Below are 20,789 nucleotides of genomic sequence, written 5' to 3'. Positions count from 1 at the left end.
ATTTTAGGCTTAAAAGGCTGCATATACAATCATTTAAACTTTTTACTCAAAGCTAGAGTTTTAGAAACCCTTTGCCATATCACTTTCTTACTTACCTGTGACATAGCACCGTCACCTTAGGCAACCAGTAAGTCTCTAATAGGAATAAAGCCTGTAGTAGTCCATAGCAGCAAGAAGGCTTAGTAGAAGGAATTAGGAATTAGCCTTTTCTAATACCCTGAGTAGTCGTTTGAACATCCTCTAGCAGAGCTAAAAGAACCTCTGCATTCTAAGGGCTATGGAGAGGACTTTGCTTTTAAATTAAGTGTTATCTTGACATAGCTAACAAGCATCCCCAAATAATGGTACTTTCTCCAAGTCCAGCAAGGTAGGTGCTTCTTACTTATCTATTTTAAGGAAAACAGTAAGGCAAAATGAACAGGCTGTAAGCAACTGAGGAAAAAAAAAATGTGGTACTCTGTTCCACCATGTCTCAGTGGCTGTTTGCTTGACTCAAAGGTGTTTTGTGAAGTGGGATGCTAAAAATGCTCGTTCTTTAAGTGAGCTGGGAACTACCTGGTTTTTATCTAAGTAATAGAATGCTATGCACAACTTTTCAGTATATCTTCAGAAACTTGAATTCATTTTAAGCAGTTTAATTTAAAAGTTATACTTTTAATTCAATAACATGTTATTTACCTGAAATGTGTTAACTAAATAAAGGCATTCTCTGTCTCTTTAAAAGAAGAGAGGTACTCTTTTTCAGGGTTTTAAAATGAATAATGAAAATGAATTCAAAATATGTTTGAGGAAGCAGTACAGGGGATACATGTATCTTCTGATATGTTTTTGCTATATTCTGCAACATTTGGAATGAATTAACTGCATCAACCTGGTACTTGTTCTGTTGAGCTGTTTCATTGATCTCTTCAGTCTTCCTTGACCTGAACCAAAGGATATGTTTTACAATACTTTGTTTCATCTCACTTTATCAGCCATACTGAGATTCTATAGTCAAATAATTTAGAAACAGAGAACTCTGAAATTCTCCCATGTGTTCTTTATGAGGTTTGGGGGTCAGTTTGCTCTTGGAAGTGTCTCAACAGAGCAAATGATTTGAGGGTCATGAAAATTTGCTTAAGGTAATACAGTTCACATCTAAAGCTTTCGAACTCTTTGTTTTTTAAAAGTTTCATCTAACATTTTTTTTTTATTGTTCCAGTATCTCACAGTAAATAGGGATTTAAATGTCACTCAGCTGCTTAAAATGATTCATCACAAAAAAAGCTTTTGTTAAAAATGCAAACTTTCCCTATTCTGGCCACTTAAAAGAAATTGTGAGGGACTTCCTTTGCTAAATAAACAAAAAGAAAAGTCAAACCTAATTACATCAGGAGAATTATCTTGAATGTTTTAGTTGAATAGGTTGGGGGAATAGATTGTCACAATCTAAGATGAACATGTAGCAGAAAACCTCGTATATCCACAGTTGCTTCCCTTGTATCTGTGTTGGTTATGTTGCTGCTAATCTGGAGCTTGGCAGCTGGCTTAGCTGCTAGCCAGTCTTTGAGTGCCTCAAGGATGAGAAACAGTCAGGACCTCATTGCTGCTCCAGAGGTGTGAGAAGTTGGAAGCTTTGCATAACTCAATGAGCAGCAGTCAGGAAGTGATGTGGTTGCAACTGCTTCAGTTGTGAGGACTCTTGCTGGGATTTAATGCAACCACATGCATTCTAACTAATACAGCTCAGACGTTCTCTCTATAGCACTAGCTATCAATTTCAGGTGAGCTGAATGGGGAATCTTCAAATCTTCCTTCTACTTGTAGCTTCTTATTTATTTCTTACTTGGTATACAGTTTTCTGATAATAACACCAATTTGAAGAACATTGTCATGTGCATTCACCCTTTCCTCTGACAGCCACATCTGAAAATCAAAAGCTCGAAAGCAAGATGTAGGCAAACATAGTTCATGCAACAATCCATTTTACATGGACATTTAGGATGCAATGAGGATTAAGCAAAGGTCATCTTCAGGATACATGTCTGCAAATGGATTCAGTCAGGAGTGCAGTCATCAGGAGTCATTACAGGTGCATATGTTCGAAGCTACAAATGGTTGCTTTCAGTCTTGTTTCCAGTTCAGTTTGGTTGTCAGGCTTCCATCACAGTTAAAACCTCTTCCATCAGTCTAAGGCCAATTTATAACTGCAAAAATACTAATGGGTAATGTTTCCATTTCAGCGTGTTTCAGTTTGGGGTTTTTTCATTTGCAGTTATAACTAGGTTTATCCTGATAAAATATGCCTATGGTGTTGAGTTCCCTGGGTTTCATTAGGGAACCTGATTCTTGTTTACGGAGTCAAAAGAATGGTTACTGCCTTAAATATGTTTTCTCCTTTTAATCTTGTGGGAAGTCAGATAGTAACGTCCACTTAAATTCCAAGTTTATTTCATTTAAAAAACAACAATAGCAACAACAAAAACACAACAATTTTGTTTTATGGTGTTACCAATGTGTAATAATTGTTGTCACGATCCCAGCAGGCTAAGACATGGATCCTGTTGAACAATGTACTGTTCAAACACAGAACAAGAGTTATTCTATTTAAGTGCAATCAAAGAGCCAAATGGAATCCTTAGACTGGATCAGTTAAAATATGGTTGTTACAATTGACAACCATGTCATAATTGCATTATTTTGCCCTTTTGTCAGTTTTAATTCTCCTGTTAAAATGCACGTATGCTGGGAATTACTTAGCTGCAATGAATCACTATAACAACAGTTTGTAATCTGACAATAGGCCCAAACCTCTGGGTTCTGGAAAAGCCTGGTTCATGCCAACTTCATTAAAGGTGGAATTCAGCCTACTGCTGAGGACTGGCATAATGCCAGTCTATGCTTAACTCTTCTCTAAGTCCTAAATCATGAAGTGCTTTTGTTTGCGAGCTCTGGTAAATCTGTCCTGGGGAATTCCACACTTGTTATGTAGGATTGGGCCAACACAGCTGCCAGTAGTTGCTAAGGGAAAAAGAAAGAAGTAACGTGTTCTGCAGCATAACACAAAACACGGTACGTCTTGGTGAACTAAAGTTTCTTCTGATACTTCCTTCATTTTCTGTCAATTAGTATTAGACTTCTTTACTTACAAATTTGCTCTAGACACCCTGTCTAATTGTAGAATATTGAAGACTTTGTTTCAGTGCACTTCTATTGTCCTGTTGCATGTGAGATTTCTCACTGGCGAGGAAAGGTGTTTTGAGTAGATCAGCAAGTAGGAACTTATTCACTAGATATGTGTGTATATATGTGTGCAAACACAAGTTGATTGTATTTTCACTTTCATGCTTTATCTCTTCTTGACCAAGTGCTCTTTAACAATTGAGTGGACCAGCTTTGTAAGTTAAAGAGGCAGCGGTGGTGTGATGGTGGCCCAAGGAGGATCAGTTACTCTCCCATGCAGGGACCTCTTCTGGCACTTTTGCAGTGGTGACCGTGTAGAGGTTTGTGCAGTCTCCTTTTGGTGCCTCTTGCAATATGTTTTCAGTAGAACAGTATCTCTGATGTCAACACAGCATCTTGGTTAGTGTTGCCACAGGTTTATCTGTTAGACTTATTATCTGCAGAGACTGGGCTATATTTTTATTAGTAACAAACCACAGGCATGTGAGGAAACAATTATATATATTATTTCTGTCTTAATTTTCCCTTTTCTTCTTATCAGTCATATGCTGATGTTTTGATTAAAATTTCAAATAGAAATCCTATAATACATTTCAATTAATTAGAGACGAAGGGGAGAAGGTAGTGACTTAACTGAGATGGTAGAATGGGCAGCTCTTAGAGACATGCAGACACTTGATTCCCCAGATGCAGATGTTCAGAAGCCACTGACTGGGAAAGAAGTAGTTTGATGACACTGAGCAGGGAGCAAACACCCATTTTGAAGTGTGGTGCTCTGGTGACTGTGGTGCAAAGAGACAGCCAGCAGGAGAGCAGTGGACTAGTTACATTTGCAATTAAGCAGAGTCACCAGATGATTATTCATGTGCAGAGAAGCACAGTGAGTATGCTGTTCCTTCTCACAGCTGCCCCAGTTCAGAGCTTCCAGTTGCTTGCAGTCTGAACACAGCATTTCTCTGCCAGCCAAAGGGAGGATGTCCCACTGCCGACAAGGCGTCTTTGTGATGATGTGCAGAATCTCTTTCTTCTGGAAGCTGTCTGCGCTGCTTTGCTCAGACAGAAAGTGAACTCATAGTGTGTATGAGTCTTTAGTTGTAACAGAGTTCTGCTGTCTTTTATATATGCTTTATTTTTTATTTTTTTCCTGAATGTACACAGTGTAGTTTAAAAACCTGCGTATAGAGCTCTTACTTTATGAAGCCCCTTTCAGGTCAATTCAGTGGTGCAGCAGTAAATGTGCCAGTCATTGGTGTAGTCACAATCTATGTGGTCTGTTCAACAGATACAAGTTTTGCACATGGGAGTTTTTTCCAGCTTAGTGAGTAAACGTGCGGTCTTAGCTGACTGGAGAAAGATTAGTTTACATCTGAGGGCTTAATCTATGACATAGACTAATCTTGATGTGATCCTATTACTGCAAGGTCAGGTGGGATTTTACTAGTGTTTGATTGTCTAGGTTTGCTCATTTGACTCCTGCCTGGGTGGTTTGAAGGTTTTTTTTTTCCCCTTCTTAATCTGCTTCTCTGAGACTCTGTAGTCAGGAGAAGGAGAAAGAGTCCCAGCCATGAAAATGTAAGGAGTTTGACCATTAAAGGTAATATAAAGGGAAAGATAGAAGCTTCTACCTCGTTAAGTTATCCCTTTCTCAATGTAAAATTAAAAGGTGGGAAGTAGCAAAGGAATTCCACCATTGTCTGTCAGATTTCTGGATATTTCTATAATGTGATTTGGTCATGTTACTGTGATAAATGTTCCTAGTGGAAACAGATAATGTGAAAGTGAAGGAATTGGAAAGGTGGGAATTTGCTGCTGGACAGAGGGCTGGGTTGTGTTTTTACTGCAGCTAGCTTCCATTTGCTTCTTAGCATAAGACAGCATGGCAGGCTGGTGGCTGTTATGTTTAGGCCTTGCTGATAGTGATCTGTAGCTGACTAGAAGCTTTTTGTTTCCAGTGATCAATGGCACCTCTCACCTTTGAGCATGAGTGGGATCTAATTTTGTAATGAGCAGGTAAGAGGGGTAAGGTGCCTGTAGGAGTGTATGATATTGTCTGCTTTCAGGAAGTCAAGACAGAAGCTCAAGGGTTTTGTTCTGTTCTTCTATAGAGATTGTCAGTAAAAAGCACAATCACGTTTATTATCTAGTGTTCGGTAGACAGATGAGAGTAATGGATTTTTCTTCTAATTGTCTTCCTAATGTCTCCCTTAATTTGATTCCACTACTTTCAGGCACATTTCTTTTTCTAACAAATTTATTTCAACAGAAAGCAAAGAACTGCAATCAGAGTATGTCCAGTGGGAAGCTAAAACTTGGTGTACTGTCACAGGCCTCAGTGAGCTAAGCAATGAGAATAAATGAGGATCAACAATACAGCAAGAGGTGCTAAGCTCTGTCAGATGAGACCACCTAGGAGATGCTGATTCATTCCTCAGTGATGTGTGAGGGATTGTGGAGCTCTGCTACCTAACTATCGTCTGTGACAGGTGAATCTAGTGGTAAGGAGGCCTTTCAGTGATAGAGAATGAATGCAGGGGTGTGATCAATCCTACTATGTTTATATTCATCTTCCTTTGTTCTTAGCTCTGTTGATATATGAACTCTGAAATAGAATGTTTGATTTGTGTAGACTACTACAGACTCTCATAAGTGAGCAGTCTGTTAATAGCTGGGGAAGTGATGTTCCCAGCCAACAACATTTTTTTTCTTTTTAGCCAGTTTCGCTGCTGTTGGCAAAGTACTTATCAAATTTATCAACATTCTAAAATTCATTAATATGAAGAACTCGTGGACTCATCAGTCCAGTTGAGAATGTTCTTATGAAAATGTACAGACTGTCTGCTCAAGTATTTTGCAAACAAAAAACATACTTCCATCTGTCCATGGGCTCAGAGTGATTTTACAAATATCAGGGAATTAAGACTCTTTACGTAGGTTTAAATGTTTACTTCTTTTATTCCAATGAAGAAACTTGCATGTTGATCCCATACAAAAGCAGTCATGGCCAGGAAGAGAGAAACAGAATCAGGTATTTCCATCTGTGTTATATGTTTAATTCTGACTTGCACCTGATCTGTATTTCATATTCTTGTTCTTTTTATATCAAAATATATTGCTTGTCCCTCTAGGCCTTCTCTAATAACATTTGCCATTATTTAGACCAAATTTTTGTTATGTGTATATTTAATTTTCGTATTTGAAAAGCAGTTTTCACAATCAGTGCCAACATGATTGCATGCGATACCAATGCATTATGGTTTAGGAAAAGTCATGAGCCAAATAAATTCCTTTTCTTACAGTGTTTGGTTTTGTTTTTTTGTGTGTTTTTTTTTGTTCATTTTTCAAACTAAGATGGACATTTCAGCAGATCTGTGACCTTTCTATCAAGCTAATATCATGTCAAAGGAATTAAATATTAGACTTTCTAACTCTTACACTTTCTAAAGGAGGAAAAACAAAATAGTATTAAAAAATACTGTTCTTCACCTTCGAGAAAATGTATTCTACAGAATATCCACCAGGTGGAGCTTATGATGCTTTAAAAAAAAAAAGTGTTCCTGGTGAGACAGAAGTTGTGAGTCAGTCAGATGGAGTTAAGAATTACTCATCGTTGAATATACCAAATGGATGAGGTACTTCTAAATATTTATTTGGCATTTTGCAATGGAACTGATAGACTGGCATCTAGTGGAAGGCAGTACTTTCCTGATGTGGAACTGGGAACAATGAAATTACCGTCCAAGTTTCTTTCTCAACCTCAGAAGCCAATGTAGGAGTGCAGTAGATGGCTTTGTTTCATTGTTTAGCATGTTGCGAATGAGTAGATTTCCATCTCTCCTGCTGCTCAGTCCAGTCTTGTTTCCCAGGGCAAGGAGTGGACTTATGTTACCTGTTGTAGGTGTTGTCTTGAGATGGGGAGTTGAAGTAAACTTCTTGCTTCCAGGCTTATGGGCTTATTCATTCAATCCTGAAATCAGTGGAGTTTTGTGGATCAATATCTAGAGATACAACTTCAAAACTTACTTATATTTAAATTCTTCTGTTTTATGGTTTACTTCTCCATTTCTCTCCTTCACTGTCTTTTAAGTCCCCTGTTATGAAGTGAGTAAGAGGGATTCTTTCAATCTTTATATTGGTTGCTGGTAGACAATGTAACACTGAATATATCTAACTAGCTTTGTTTGAAACTGTGCTTACTGTGACATACTGGATAATTAAATGATGACAATTTTTTGCTCAGTTAAAATGCAAAAGAAAAATCTTAAGGTTACTGTCATGAAATGCAATGCTCATTGAAATCTGTATAAAAACTCCCTTTGATTTTAAGACTGAGATCTGAAACTGACTGCTGTCTCTGTTTATTTAGCATATAACTTTTATAATGGAAGCCCAAAGGGAAATTTTTAACAATACCTGTGTTTAAATAAACTTCCAAAAATCAGCACTGGTATCTTGAGAAAAGTTTTGAGGAAAGGGATAAAGTGACGACATCCTAGTAAGCCACAGATGTGTTTCTGTGAGAGGGATTATTTAGTACTATTTCCTTATCTGAACTGGATATCTGTTGTCACGTTTTAAACTTTGAAGAGCAGCTAGTGACAAAGTACTCACTTTTAGAAACCTTGGTACTAGTTCAGTGGCTAGATGCACAAGCCAGTAGAACCAAGCACCGTGTAGATGCTTTGTGTAGACAGAGATTGTTTTCACTCTCTTGGTACTGTTCTGTAACTTTTCATACACATGTCAAGGAAATAAATAAACATGGAAAAAGAATTTCAGATTTTTTTTTTTCCCCATCTTCTGCCCACAAAATTATTTGAGAACTTTGCAGTACGTTTACAGTTAATCCCTAGTAACCTGGTATCTGAACTCAGCTCTAAAACTGAACCACTGCTGTCTTCGACTTTTTTTTCCCTGTAGAGCTTTGCTTATTCTGTTTTAGTGTCACTAAATTCTCTTCGCAGCTGTAGCTTAATTTGCATACAAAATCTTTTTTTAATTATCTGCATTGCCATATGTGTTTAAGAAAAACAAGAATCAACAAATGCATTTTCCTTTTCCTAGCTGGAAGACCTAGCCATTACAGACTGCCAGGATGTGTCAAGTGATTCCTCGGAGCACTCCCAAGGTGATTATATATGTGCCACCATCTCTGTCATTTGGATTGGAAATTGAACACAATGCAGTAGGGATGGAACCCCTGTCTGGCTTTCAACTTTTTGAAAACAGAAATGAGATGTCACATATCAGTTATATGTTGTCTGAATTTTGTTGTGTAAGTTGTGATATTTAAATTCCTATTTATTTATTTATTTGCCTAGGTTACAACAACATTGTTTTGAAGATATGTAGTTTACAGAAAAAGACATCAGCTTTTCTTCACCCAGCAGATACCAGTCCCTGGCAACCTTCAGTGTATTTATTCTCATGGTAGGTGACTGCTGTTGAACCGTATTCTGTGCTTTATTTTAGGGATAGAAATCAAAGATTCAAGAGCAGTTGAAACATGTAATGGCTAAGACCTGCAAATGAGATAAAACAGTTAGGAACATTAGTATAAAACTGGGCTGTGTGAACTCTTGAAGGAAACTCAAGACATGGTGCACACACTGTGGGTTTTGTTGTGCACAGGAAGTTCTATTAAAATCATATATAACTTGATGTAAAAATTTCTACATGCAACTTATTTCAGTTGTACTTGTTCAGAGCTAAGAAAGATGCTTAGCTCTTTATTGCAAAATTATGAATCTTTATTTGCAAATAAGTGCACTTTGACTAGAAAACCATCACGTATCCAAGGAAAATGTCATTGTTTCATGAATTGCTGAAGTATCTTGAAAATATGAAAATTCAGAACTTCTGTACTTTGTCTCATGTGTTTAGGGGTGTATAACTTTGGAATTTTTTTGTTGGGTTGGTTTGGTTGCTAGTTGCCTTTCACCCCTGAGCTCTGCAAACATACTCCTTATATAGGTCTTGTTCAGGTTACCATTAAGATGAGAAATAATAGGCCTGCCTATAATGTGGAAAAGCAGGTTTTAATTCTGAATCTAATGTCATCAAAAAGAAAGGAAAAAAAGGGATATTGGAACTGAATGACAATAGTTGTAGTAGTAAAGATGTGTGATAACAACCAGTTATTCAAGGTGGGTGTTTTTTTTTCATCTCCTAGTGTCTCTCATCATCCTCAATATCTTTCTGTCTAGGTTGATATTAAGTTATTGTATCCTGCTTTGGAGCATTACCGCTGACTGTTCTGCATTTCTGTTGGACGGCGCTGTATTTATAGTCATTAGATTCTCTGTTTCTCTGTATCCCTCCCTTTCTTCCCTTGTTCTTTATTAGATATTTGAAAGTACTTGTAACACAATTGCAGAAGCATTCAAAAGAACAAAAAAAGAAAAATGCAAAGCCTAATTATTTCATTTTTAGTAAACGTGGGGTGGAAAACTAAAAAAATTAAAATTGGAGAAGCGTGTTTTTTCTAAAAGCAGTTGATTGTATGATGGGCTGTGCATTTGCAGTGGGGTATTTTGCTTCTTTTGGCTAATAATGAGACCTAGCACTTAGTTCACAGCTTTCTGTTTTTGGTACATACAAATAATGCGCTATTTCTTTGATCTGTGTGATTTGCAGTCAGTGAATCACAATATGTAGATGTTGGGGATGGAGATAGCTGAGAAATGTTTCAGTCTGAGGAAATAAGTAGGTCAGTGCTGTTATTCAACCAACTGAGAAGTCTGTGTAACTGAACAGTAATAGTCTTTCAGATGTTAAAAAGATTGTTACTGTTTGAAGTGTGCGAGGCTCCAGAATAAGGTGTGTTAGTACCTAGCTTTGTTTTCCTGTTCATCTTTCAGAAGTGAATTTACTGTGACAAATTGTCTGATGTGGAAATCAAGTGAATCAGATGAATTTCTTGCTTCTTTCCTTTAACTTGATGATAGAATGTTCTTCACTTTTTGCTCCATCTCATTTCAAGTGGGTCATCCATCTTCTACTATGGAGAAACTGTAAGAAGTTTCCGCGCAGCTTTTTATACATACTGTAATGAGGAAGAAAAAAAAAACAAACACAACTGGAATAGTCTGGATTTTTGCAAGTTAAAAATAAGCAAAATAACTGAACTGGCTCTGAAGCCAGCCTACTCGTAGGAAGTGTATAAATGGCATTGATAGGATCAAATGTTCTTGGAGAGTAATTATGATATTTCCATTTATTTTCAGACCAGGAGAGTAGCAGGTTTATCCTGCTGGTAACTGAAAAACAGATGGGTTTGTGAAAGTCTTTAGTAACAGGTAGTTTGCAGCATCACAGTGATGTCAGACTACCTAGGATACATGTCCTTATGCAGGAAAACTCCTGATGAAGTAGAAAATTGATTTGCTTGTTGGGACACTTGTCCAGATACTTTGGTCATAGACTTTGAAAGTGAAGTATCTTGCAAACTGTGAGATTTTTTGCACTTTAGTTGCTCTTTTGTGGGTATGCATGGTTTTGATTTTTCATAATCTATTTGTCAGTTGATTTGGTTGTTTTTTTTTCCAAAATACTGAAGGTGATCAGCAGACGTGTGCTTTCATGTCACAGGTTGTTTGGATACAGAACCAGTATTAAGTTTTAAGGGCCTTTCACTTCCCTGCTGTGCCAGATTCTCATCCATTGCCAGGCACATCCTGTTGCAAGAGATTAGCACTCTTTCCTTCTCCAGTGCTAATTTAAACCAGATCATTACATAGATCTGATTTAGACCATGCAAACCATTAAATCAGCTCAACTGATGAAGTGGAAAACTCCAAGGAGAGACAGGAACCTTCAGTAACAGTGTTTGTTTAAAGGGACTGCTAATGTGAAACCAGTCCTAAAACTACAAGCTGTTTGGGAAAATCAATTAAACTTGTGCTTCTAAATCATGAGAGCTGATGAAAATGCCAGCATGGTGCATATTTCCATTCCTTTAGTATAGTGGGATACACCCCCACACTGTTAAATAAGCACAGCGGGTACAAGAACATCAGCAAAACTGAGTAGCCTGATTTTTCAGCTGGGGGTATTATTTAGCAGCTTCTGTTTCATTGACTGTTGATGGGCCTTCACCAGGTTCTTGGAAGGTCCCCTGCTGCTGCTGACTTGTGAAAATCCATCATGATCCTTAAAATAAAAGAGAGTGCAGGGAACTTTGGAAAAAAAGTCCTAGAATCACTGATACAAGACAAAAAAGTCAATGAGTTTGTTATTCACATTGTACCCTGGAGAAGTGAACCATATTCTGAATTTCTGCATTCTGAGAGAAAATAGAAGAACACCAACTGGTTTAGTAAAAGGCTGAGAAGTGATTTTGACACCATTGATGTCTCCTTGTAGTAAAAGTGGCCCTGTGGGTTTTTAACTTCCAGTATTTGGAGTCTTCTTAAAATGGAATGCGTGAAAATAAAGACAAAATAAGGAAAAGCTGAATAATGAAAGAAAATGGTTACAAAAATTGGCTCTAAATTCCTTTTCCCTATCTAATAGTTTTGGTTTTCTTTTGTTCTTGGTATCTGTAGGTAGCTACCTGCTCCTGGTTATAGCAGGATTGTTTATAAGAGCTGGCAGCTTTCTGAAGATGAATTTTCAATGGGAGTTGAAGAGGAACTTTTTACAGTCAAGCTGGTATAACCACTTAGAGGACTGAAATGAATTGCTCCAACTACTTCATATTTTGTTTTTTAAGTGAGAAAAACAAAAAGGAGTACAGTCCTCATGCTAAACAATGGGATCACATTCTTGTACTTTAGAGCATAACAATGTTGCCTATCCCAGGACAGATCTTTTTACTATTTCTAAGCAAAATGTCTAAGGACTATTTCTATTAAAGAAAAATAATAATGAAAAAATAACCACCCCCTCCCCCAGAATCTCTCTTCTGTGTCCAGTGTTTGCTGGATAGCCATTGTATTTAAGCCAGCTGAAGTTATGGACCTTAGAGAGAGTGGAATTCTCATGCAGCAGGATTCAGTTGCTGAGTAAGAAGCATTTAATCTTCATTCAGCATGTGCTCACTTTTGTCTTTAAGCAAAATACCATTTGTCATCTCCTGAGTAATGCAGCCCAATATCAGTTCAGGAATATGTTGGAATATGGTGCCAGTTTGTGAGGTAACAGCACAAATAGTGTCTAGGATTCAGCTCCATTCATTGCATCTGGGCATGTGTTGTGCGGGGGGGGGGGGGGGGAAAGAGGAATTTTGTAAAAGAGCTTTGAATATTTTTTTATTCCTTGACAGCTTCGTATCCTTTGTAATGGATTTGTTTAAACTACATTAAAAAACAAAAGGGTTCTCACTACTAAGACTTCAAGCATGAGTTATTACCTGAATGTTTATTTATAATTAGCAAATAAGGTGCTACATCAGGAGAATGTACTATCAGCTCATGAAACCTATTACAGCTGATAGGACTCACTGCTGTGACAGCTACCACAACCTGAGAATATGCTCCAGTATGTAGTAATCAAAATTAAACTTCTGTGGATGAAAAAATGCAGGATTTTATAAAATAGGTTCTGGTGTAAATAGAATTTCTCAATGTTAACAGTGTAGAAGACTGTACAGTAATTACAGTGTTTTGCTGCTGATTGACCGGATATAATGGAGAAACTCCTTGGAGAGCAATTGTACATGGAATTTACAAGGCACTATTTCATGAAGTAGCTTGTCTGATCACTGCTCTCCTTAAGATGATTCTGTTTATATTCTTTTATCTCAATCTCCTTACTAGCATTTCATATTGCATTTGCCAGCTTCTACTTAAGTCTTGTTAGGTGAAGCCAAGCTTTGTCTTAAAGCAGGGACATGTTCCAGCTGCTAACAAAAATCGTGTAAAAAATGCTTATTTTCCTTGTTTGTTTGTTTTCCTTGAGTTTAAATAATTATTCAAAAGGAAGACCTCTTTTATTATAGTTTAGTATCTGTGCCCTCTACTTTGTGTTCCACAGATCCAATCACCAAATCATGTGAATTAGTGTTAGAAGTGATTCTCCTGTAGGGAACAGAACTTTCGCTTCATTTCCCAACAAAACTGTAGCCAGCTGCTTGTTTTTCCCAGCCTGGGACGTCCAGTTTCAGTCTCTTGACTATGGCAGCCAGCACTGACCAGGAGGTCAAAATAAATGCATCTCAGTCCATCAACCTCTTTCAGTTCCATATTGTTCTGTTTTAGGTTTGAACACAGTTATCTTTGCCTCCTCTAACCAGCTGGAAGCAGTGTGCCTGGCACCTACTCCGTCTTTGCAATGGTACAAAGGGGTTGCAGCTGAAAACCCCAAGTGTATAAATAGCATGATTGTACAAATCCTTTGTATTATTGATATTTCCTTACAGGTAAAACCAGGCAGATTAGCATTCCCTGTCTATATTTCTGAAATGTCTCTCTTGATTCTCTGCTCTTGTCCATGTTCTTTAAACCAAACTCTCTCACAGGTTCCTTACTGTGATATAACAAGTATTTTGGAGGCAATTATATAAATCCTGGTAATAATAATTCCACTGGTCTTTTAAAGCACTTTGTCTCATCCTCATTTCTTGTTTATTCTTTAATAACTGCCTCCTTTTGCTTTCACTCTGCTTATTTGGGCATAATAGTGTTAAATACATGAATGGAGGTATTCATAGGAGTCTGTAAATATAATGCATGGCACATGTTGTTTGTTACAATCCATATGCTCTAATTGACTAAAATCTAACTTGTGATCTCACAGGTTCGTTTCTTTTAAAATCTTAGATCTACCATAGGCACACTCTCCATCAGCAGTTATCCTTTAGCATCGCATCAAGCTTGTAACCTATAGTCTGCTGAGGACCATCTGCTCTTTTCATGTGCCTTTCTACTGATACCAAAATAATTTCCATCTGACTGCCCTGTGCTTTGCACAAATAAAAACCTTTTGGGCTGCTGCTTCTAAAGTAGATTTACCTTCAATCACCATTTATTAAATCTCTGTCCATTAAAAACCATAGCTTGCAGAAGCTGCGTGCATTAAGCCTGATTATAGAGACGGTAGAGAGAAGAGGGAGGGGGACAACAGTACATTGCCTTGTTTTTCTACTTGTCTAGGTGGCTGGTAACACTTGTGACAGTGTGTGTCAGAACAGGAGTCTCATTTCTTGGCTTTGAATTTGTTTTATGCATCTGTGACTCTTTTTATTTAAGATGTAACTTAATGATTGTTGGTCTCAGGAAAAAGACTGCTCAGACTGTATGACTAAAATCAGAGTTTTCTTTAGTGGTGGGGTACTAGGTTCCTTATGGAGGGTAAGGGCCAGGGGACTATGAAGGGAAGAGGAGGAAAGTTCACAGGTTCCTTACGGAGGATGAGCAGCTCCTTCAAACGCACTTCATTTAAGGGCTCAGCATCTGGATCACAAAAGGTAAGCCTGCAATTACCCAAATAGCACAGTGTGAGGGAAGCAGCTGGAGACACGCTGTTTGTTTGCACTTTGTTTTTTTTGGTACCACTTTATATGAGATGGATTCTCTTTCTTTCTGTGCTTTTTTTAAATTCCAAAGGTATTCATCATGTTCATTGCTTTGGTTCTGGCAATGGATCTTATCCTTACTAGGGGAGCTCTTTCACAAGTGCATGCTTGTCTATCACCAAATAGGACTAGCGTAATTATTCCTATATGTAGGCAAAATCATATTTTAATGACTATTGATATTTGCTGCTCATGCTAAGTTTAGATGCAATCAATGAGAAATCTGATAAGATGTAGAAAGGGTTTTGATGTGATTCACTGAACATCTGCAGCAGACAGACTTTATGATATGCAGTTTGTTGTTAGATCATGTGCTTTGCAGTGTGTGAGTAAAAAAGTCAACGAGGGAGAAAAATGGATGATTGCTTCATAATATGTACCTTCACTCTGTTCTTGTCACAAGACTACTAGTTGTAAAAGAATTTTAAGGCTTTTTAGTAACCAAAGTAAACCAACAAACTACTCAGATTTTACCTGTGAAGGGATTTTGAATATATCTTTTGGTCAGGGAATGATGGATTAATTTGGAACAAATGCAGACTTAACTTCAACTCAGGGTTATGTAAATTGCAACTCAACCGACCTTTCTCAAATTGACTCAATTCAAATAATGAAAAATAGATTTATCTTCTTTTCTAACCTCTCCAGACTTCTTACCTTTAATTTCTGCTGATCATCGTAATGTTAATGTGACAGATTATAATTTGAAGGGTGAAAGTAAGTTTAAAGGAGTAAAATTGAGGGAAGAAAATGTCTAGCAGCATCCTGGGAGGATCATTACTGACACAAGCAACTAATTATCTGTTAAAATGTTAAAAACAAATTGTTCTATTCAGTATGAAATATCGGCCATTCTGTTTTTGCAAGAATGGCTATGTCTGGTCTGTGGAGACTTTTTCAGCAGAGATTGATGGTCATGGGCATCACAAGATGAACAGTAAGCAATAAGTGGGGATAAATTCACTGTAACAGTCTTTATAAAATAACTAGGACCATATCTCTTCAGTCTGCTGAAGAGACTGTCATCAATTTACATTGAATGTCCATAATGTAGGTCATATTATACGTATGTACAAATGCTGAGTGCTAGGAAAAAAAAAAAAAAAAAAAAAAAAGAATATTTCAGTTGTAACGTCCTTGTTCCCAGGCCCTAAGAACACTTAAAGAAGAGGCTCTAAGCATTTCCAATGGGTTCTTTTTTTCTTTCTTTCTGTTGATAGGCGTAAAAGCACAGTGGCAGGTTACAATGTCAGCTAATACTTGGCTAAAGAGTTGCTTTGTGTAACTTTTCTCATTACGTGCACCATTACTTCTTCCCATACCTAGTGGTTGTGTAAAGACTGTGAAAAAACAGGCTGTCCTCTAAGACATTTCCATTCTCAGGAGCAACTGTTTGCTGCTTGCTTTGCCAACCAGATAACTTCAGACATTAACAGGAGCTCTTAGGCAGTTAACTTCATTGAGTAATGCAAAGAAACAATTAGAAAGAAAACAAAAGATTGGGATCTCTTCTTCAAAGCATTCTTTATTCATTGTCACAGTGCACAGTCCATAGTGCATGCATACTGCTCCACGTGCAGCCAGCTTTTTATTCATGTTCAGAAGTCTGTCTGCAAAGAATATAGAGTATTGTTTCCTGAATGGAATATAGTCAGAATGAAAAACCAGCAAGAAAATTGCTTAATCTTGTCCCTTTACTTATATAGGTAAGTCTAGACTGAGGAAGACAGAAGGAACACAACAGTTTTTGTTTTTCATAATGAGGATAGATCTGTGTTTTTTTTTTTAATAGTCATTTTTCAAAAGCTGCAAATTCATTTAATGTCTTACTTGTTACAGTTCTTTTGTTGTTTCTTTAGATGAGATATGAGGAAGAAATTCTGAACTGAGTGAGGGTGGTGAGGCACTGGGACAGATTGCCCAGAGAGGTTGTGGATGCCCCCTCCCTGGAAGCATTCAAGGCCAGGCTGGATAGGGCTGTGAGCAACCTGGGCTAGGGGGAGGTGTCCCTGCCTATAGCAGGGGGTTAGAAGTGGATGATCTTAAAGGTCCCTTCCAACCCAAACCATTCTGTGATTCTGTGACGCTATTTTCCTTCATGCTCTTTTGCAGAAGGAAAACAAGCAGCTTCTGTGAGAAAAATGTTATTTCTACTTGATAATATGGGTTTTTGGTTTATGTAACAGGCTGGGAGTGGTTCTTCTGAGAAGTAATGTCTTTGGCTCTGAGTTTAGTTTTGCACTGTCAGCATACATGCAAGTGGAAGCCATCTTCTCTGGGAATTGCCATGTTGTAGAAGGAAATTCGGGTGTTTTTGTGCTCAGGGAGAATGTTTTGCAGTAAATGTGAAGTTTTGTTGATGGTATAGCTGACAAGAAGGAGTGAAACCAGTCTGGAAAGTGTGTGTTTTATAGGGATTTAGTGCATTTTGGATCCATCAGAAAGAACTCGGACAGGAAATAGTTTTATATATATATATAAAGTGGATGTTTTTCTGATGAGTGTGTAACAGTGTGGCCCTGGTACATGATTTTGATGCCATTTTTTACTGCAGTAGGGCTGAATAGCAAGAGTAATTAGGATGTCCATCACTACACTGCTTAGCTTTCCCACGTGTTTTTGATGGCACTGCTCCAGAGGAAGATGGTGTTATTGAGCAGTTTTACAGGAATACCTATCAATGCTTGCTCTGCATTTAAAGGCATTATTCTGTACTTCAGTAATCAAAGCTGCTGACAAAATGCACCTAAGGTGATTCATTTTCTGTTTTTCTGAATAGAAAAACATTTTATGGAAATATGGCTGCCTGTTATTTCTGTTGGCATGTAATTTTTCTAAGCTTGTAAATTCTCCTCAACTATCTGTTTTAGGATCTACTTAGTACAAGATTTCCAGATGCTCAGATATAAGCTTTTATAGAGACACAAATATATTTTTAGTTGCTTTATTGCTCGTGCGGTTATTCTCTTCCTGGCTATCAAATGCAATGCCAGGAAAAAAAATAATATCTGAACAAAACTATTGTTTGTTTTTTTTTAAAAAATTTTAAATACTGTGTCTAACAACATTATATATTCATATATTTAAGTTTGTATGTTTAAAAGCTCAGCTTAGAAAATAGTATATTACTTTCATTACTGTTTTAAAGGTATCACAGTATTACCCAGTGAATCATTAGAAAAGCCTTTGTGAACTGTAAAGGTGGGAGGCTTCGTAGACCTTCAGACTAAGACAAATAATTTGTCATATGTTTTGTAAATTAGTTAATGTAAATCCCTTGAAGTTAGTTGCGTGTGTTAATCTTACATTACATGCTTTATTTTCTTGCTTATGTTAATATTTCACTTCCAATTGGGGAATATATATATATATAGGATGAATTTACTTTCTGCTCCTGAACTCTTGACAAAAAAACCTGTAATTTCCTTCAAATTATCATTATTATGCCTTCTGATTTTTTTTTTTATAAAAGATTAGTCCATGGTTTTACTTGAAATTGTTATATGCAGCTGTTTAATATTACAGTTGTTATTAGATCACGTGGTAACAATGGAATCATTTTCATAAGTGTTCCTTCACAGTATTTCAGACCTCTTTTTTCCCCAGAATTTCTGCTGTGACTAAGAAATCCTCCCTCCACAAACATTTTAGCCACTGCCTCATTGGCTCAGGAGGTAACTGCTGTGTTCTTATTTCAATTCAGGGAGTCAGATGACTGGTGGAGGTGAGAAGGTAGTTTGCATTGTTTTAGAAGGAGGAATCTGCTGGCTCTTTTACTGAATCATGTTGCTGAATCAACAATGAATCAGTTTAGAGTCGATTTGATGTCTTAATTTTCTACAACAAATTGGATGAGTGCATTGCAAGAAACAGTCTGTAATAGAGGATGTTAGAGAAGTGAGATCAGTGCCAGCTGATCTCAGCAGGAGTTGGAAGTAAATCCTTTAACCCTCTAACCAGGATAGACAATTGGCCAAAGGAATTATAAAGGTTTTGTTTTGCTGTGACACACAGTACAAAGGAGGAATATCAGTTTTGTTGGGGATTTATCCAGTTTAAAATACAGTTCTGCTAGGAACCTGCTGTCCTGTAAACTTCTTCTCAAGACTTGACTTTAAGGTACAGCCTTTAGGAATCTCTAATTTGTTGCCAGGAATTGTTCATAAGGAGCTCAATCTGTGTTCTGCAGATATGAGTCGCAGTGTGGCTAGGCATGTGATTCTGCAGTAAGCAACTTCTCCAGAAGTCAATAGACTGCAGACGTTCTGCAGGAGCAGATGGTGTGTGCATACAGCAAGAAATACATGATCCGTAGCATGAAGGAAAGGTTACTGCAAAGGCATGGAAGCTTGTTGTTCTAGACAGGCTGTCAACATGGAATCAGAGATAGCACTTCTTGCACTGCATTAGGTGTTAAGTCTTTGTGTTCTTCTATCCAAAACGCTGCCTATGTACAACTACTCTCTCATGTCTTCCAGCAGTAAGAATGTCATAGATTTTGCTGGACTTTTCTGATAGTCTTCAGTGAGTTTGAGCACAAAGATTTGGCATATTTTAGTAACTGATGTTAAGTACTACTTAAAAATAAGTGTGTGTGCTTCAAAGAACACTGGTATGCCTGGCTGAATACTGTGTAAACCCCAGAATTCTGGCAAGAATCTGTCCAGCAGGATCCATCAAGTCCAGCAGGATAAGATCATGTATTAAGAATTGCAAGTGTCATGGTAGATTTGGGGTTTAGCACTTAACAATCATATTCTTATCTAACACATTTCACCCTCTTTAAATTTGAACAGTGTGTAAATAATGTATAGATAAAGCATCTCTGAAAAACAGAATGTTATTAGCCTGCTACAAGTGGCTAGGGCCAGGAGAGAGTTTTAAAAAAAAATAAGATAAAATTGCTGAGCCAAAGTAGGTTGGCAAATTATAATTGCAAGGCTAATAGGAAGCATTTCTGGACTCTGTTTCACTAGCCATAGCAGTGAAAGCAAGAATTTAGTACCAAGCTGACAAGGGAACAGAGGGAGAGCTTTCCTTTTTCATATTGCACATGAGCAGAATCTTCAATTTAAGGAGTGATATGATTGAAATATTCCCTAACGTTGGACTTTGAATATGAATAATTGGTTTTGATGAAATTAGTGGAAAAAACAGAATCCTCCCCTAGAAGTCACATGGCATGTACTGGATGTCAGTGATGTTTTATTTTTGAGCAACTTGTGGTCATTCCGACTAGCTGTCTACATGCCTTACTGGCACCTGTAGGATTCACATGCATCTCTGTCTTTCACAAGTGTGCTTCACTTGACAGCTCCCCAGCAGAAAGTAGTCCAGCTCTGATGAGAACAGCAGCCCTGCCAATGAGACTTGGTTCACACTTCACCTCTTGCCAGTGCATCTCCCCCTGAGTCCCGTCACTGAAAGCCTGCAAACAAGCCTTAGTTCTGACTAGGGAAAATCAAAGCAGAAGACCTTGAGCTATTGCTTGCTCTGAATGTAGTTTTATAGAAGAAGGCTGTCATGGATGTCTATCCAATAAAAATTGAAACAAGCATGAAATGTAAAGAGCAGCCGGTAGTTATGCAAGAATGCTACTGAGATAGAGGGGATTTAAAGTAGCAGGAGATATACGGAGTGTGACTGTAAAGGTGACTGCCCCTTTGTTTTGTTTAGCAACAGTGTAGATAGAGCGATCTGCAGAAAAACAGCATTAGTTTGTATCTCGTGTAGTGATTGTAGGTTAATTGACCTTGTAATGACAGATATAGGTTATGGTGATTATTGTTCTCCTGATTAGTTTAAATAATACACCACTCTTTTTATGAATAGAATTTTTGTTTTTGTTTTCTTTTAATTTCAGTCTCTGCATTTGCAGCATCTACCAAAAGGGATGAAGATTCTTTTAATTTAGTCAGTCCTTAAAACTTGGATAAAAAACATAAACCACAAAGTATTGGAGCAAGGAGAGTGCATTGAAAAAGAGAGAGCTTTTAGACAAGGTAGTGGATTGAATCAGCAGCTTAAATTTCGTTTTGTTGCTAGCTTTGCCATCCACTCTACTCTGTCAAATCTGCCCTCAAATTGGGCAACTCACGTTCCCTCTGCTTCCTGT

At 37.5% G+C, this 20,789-nt stretch overlaps 1 protein-coding gene across 7 annotated transcripts in view; it reads left to right on the top strand.

Annotated features, from left to right (window-relative positions):
- TRPM1 (transient receptor potential cation channel subfamily M member 1) overlaps positions 1-20,789 on the top strand; it is a 91,264-nt gene that overhangs the window by 2,490 nt on the left and 67,985 nt on the right. For 5 of the 7 annotated variants that reach the window (XR_014934406.1, XM_085515729.1, XM_085515725.1 and 2 more), the window contains exon 1: positions 14,183-14,566. Coding sequence is in view for 6 of the 7 variants with exons in the window: in XM_085515729.1 (XP_085371855.1) it covers positions 14,444-14,566 (123 nt within the window). In the remaining variant the exon portion in view is untranslated. Of the gene's footprint in view, positions 1-8,223; positions 8,288-8,480; positions 8,590-14,182; positions 14,567-20,789 lie in introns of those variants that run through there. The other 2 variants (XM_085515726.1, XM_085515728.1) reach the window with 1 other exon arrangement.

Source organism: Coturnix japonica, chromosome 14 (assembly GCF_054131305.1).
Source record: "Coturnix japonica strain WE chromosome 14, WE-NBRP24, whole genome shotgun sequence".
Taxonomy (NCBI): Eukaryota; Metazoa; Chordata; class Aves; order Galliformes; family Phasianidae; genus Coturnix; species Coturnix japonica.
The sequence above is the reverse complement of the archived record's forward strand: the minus strand, read 5'-3'. Positions and strand labels throughout refer to the sequence as shown.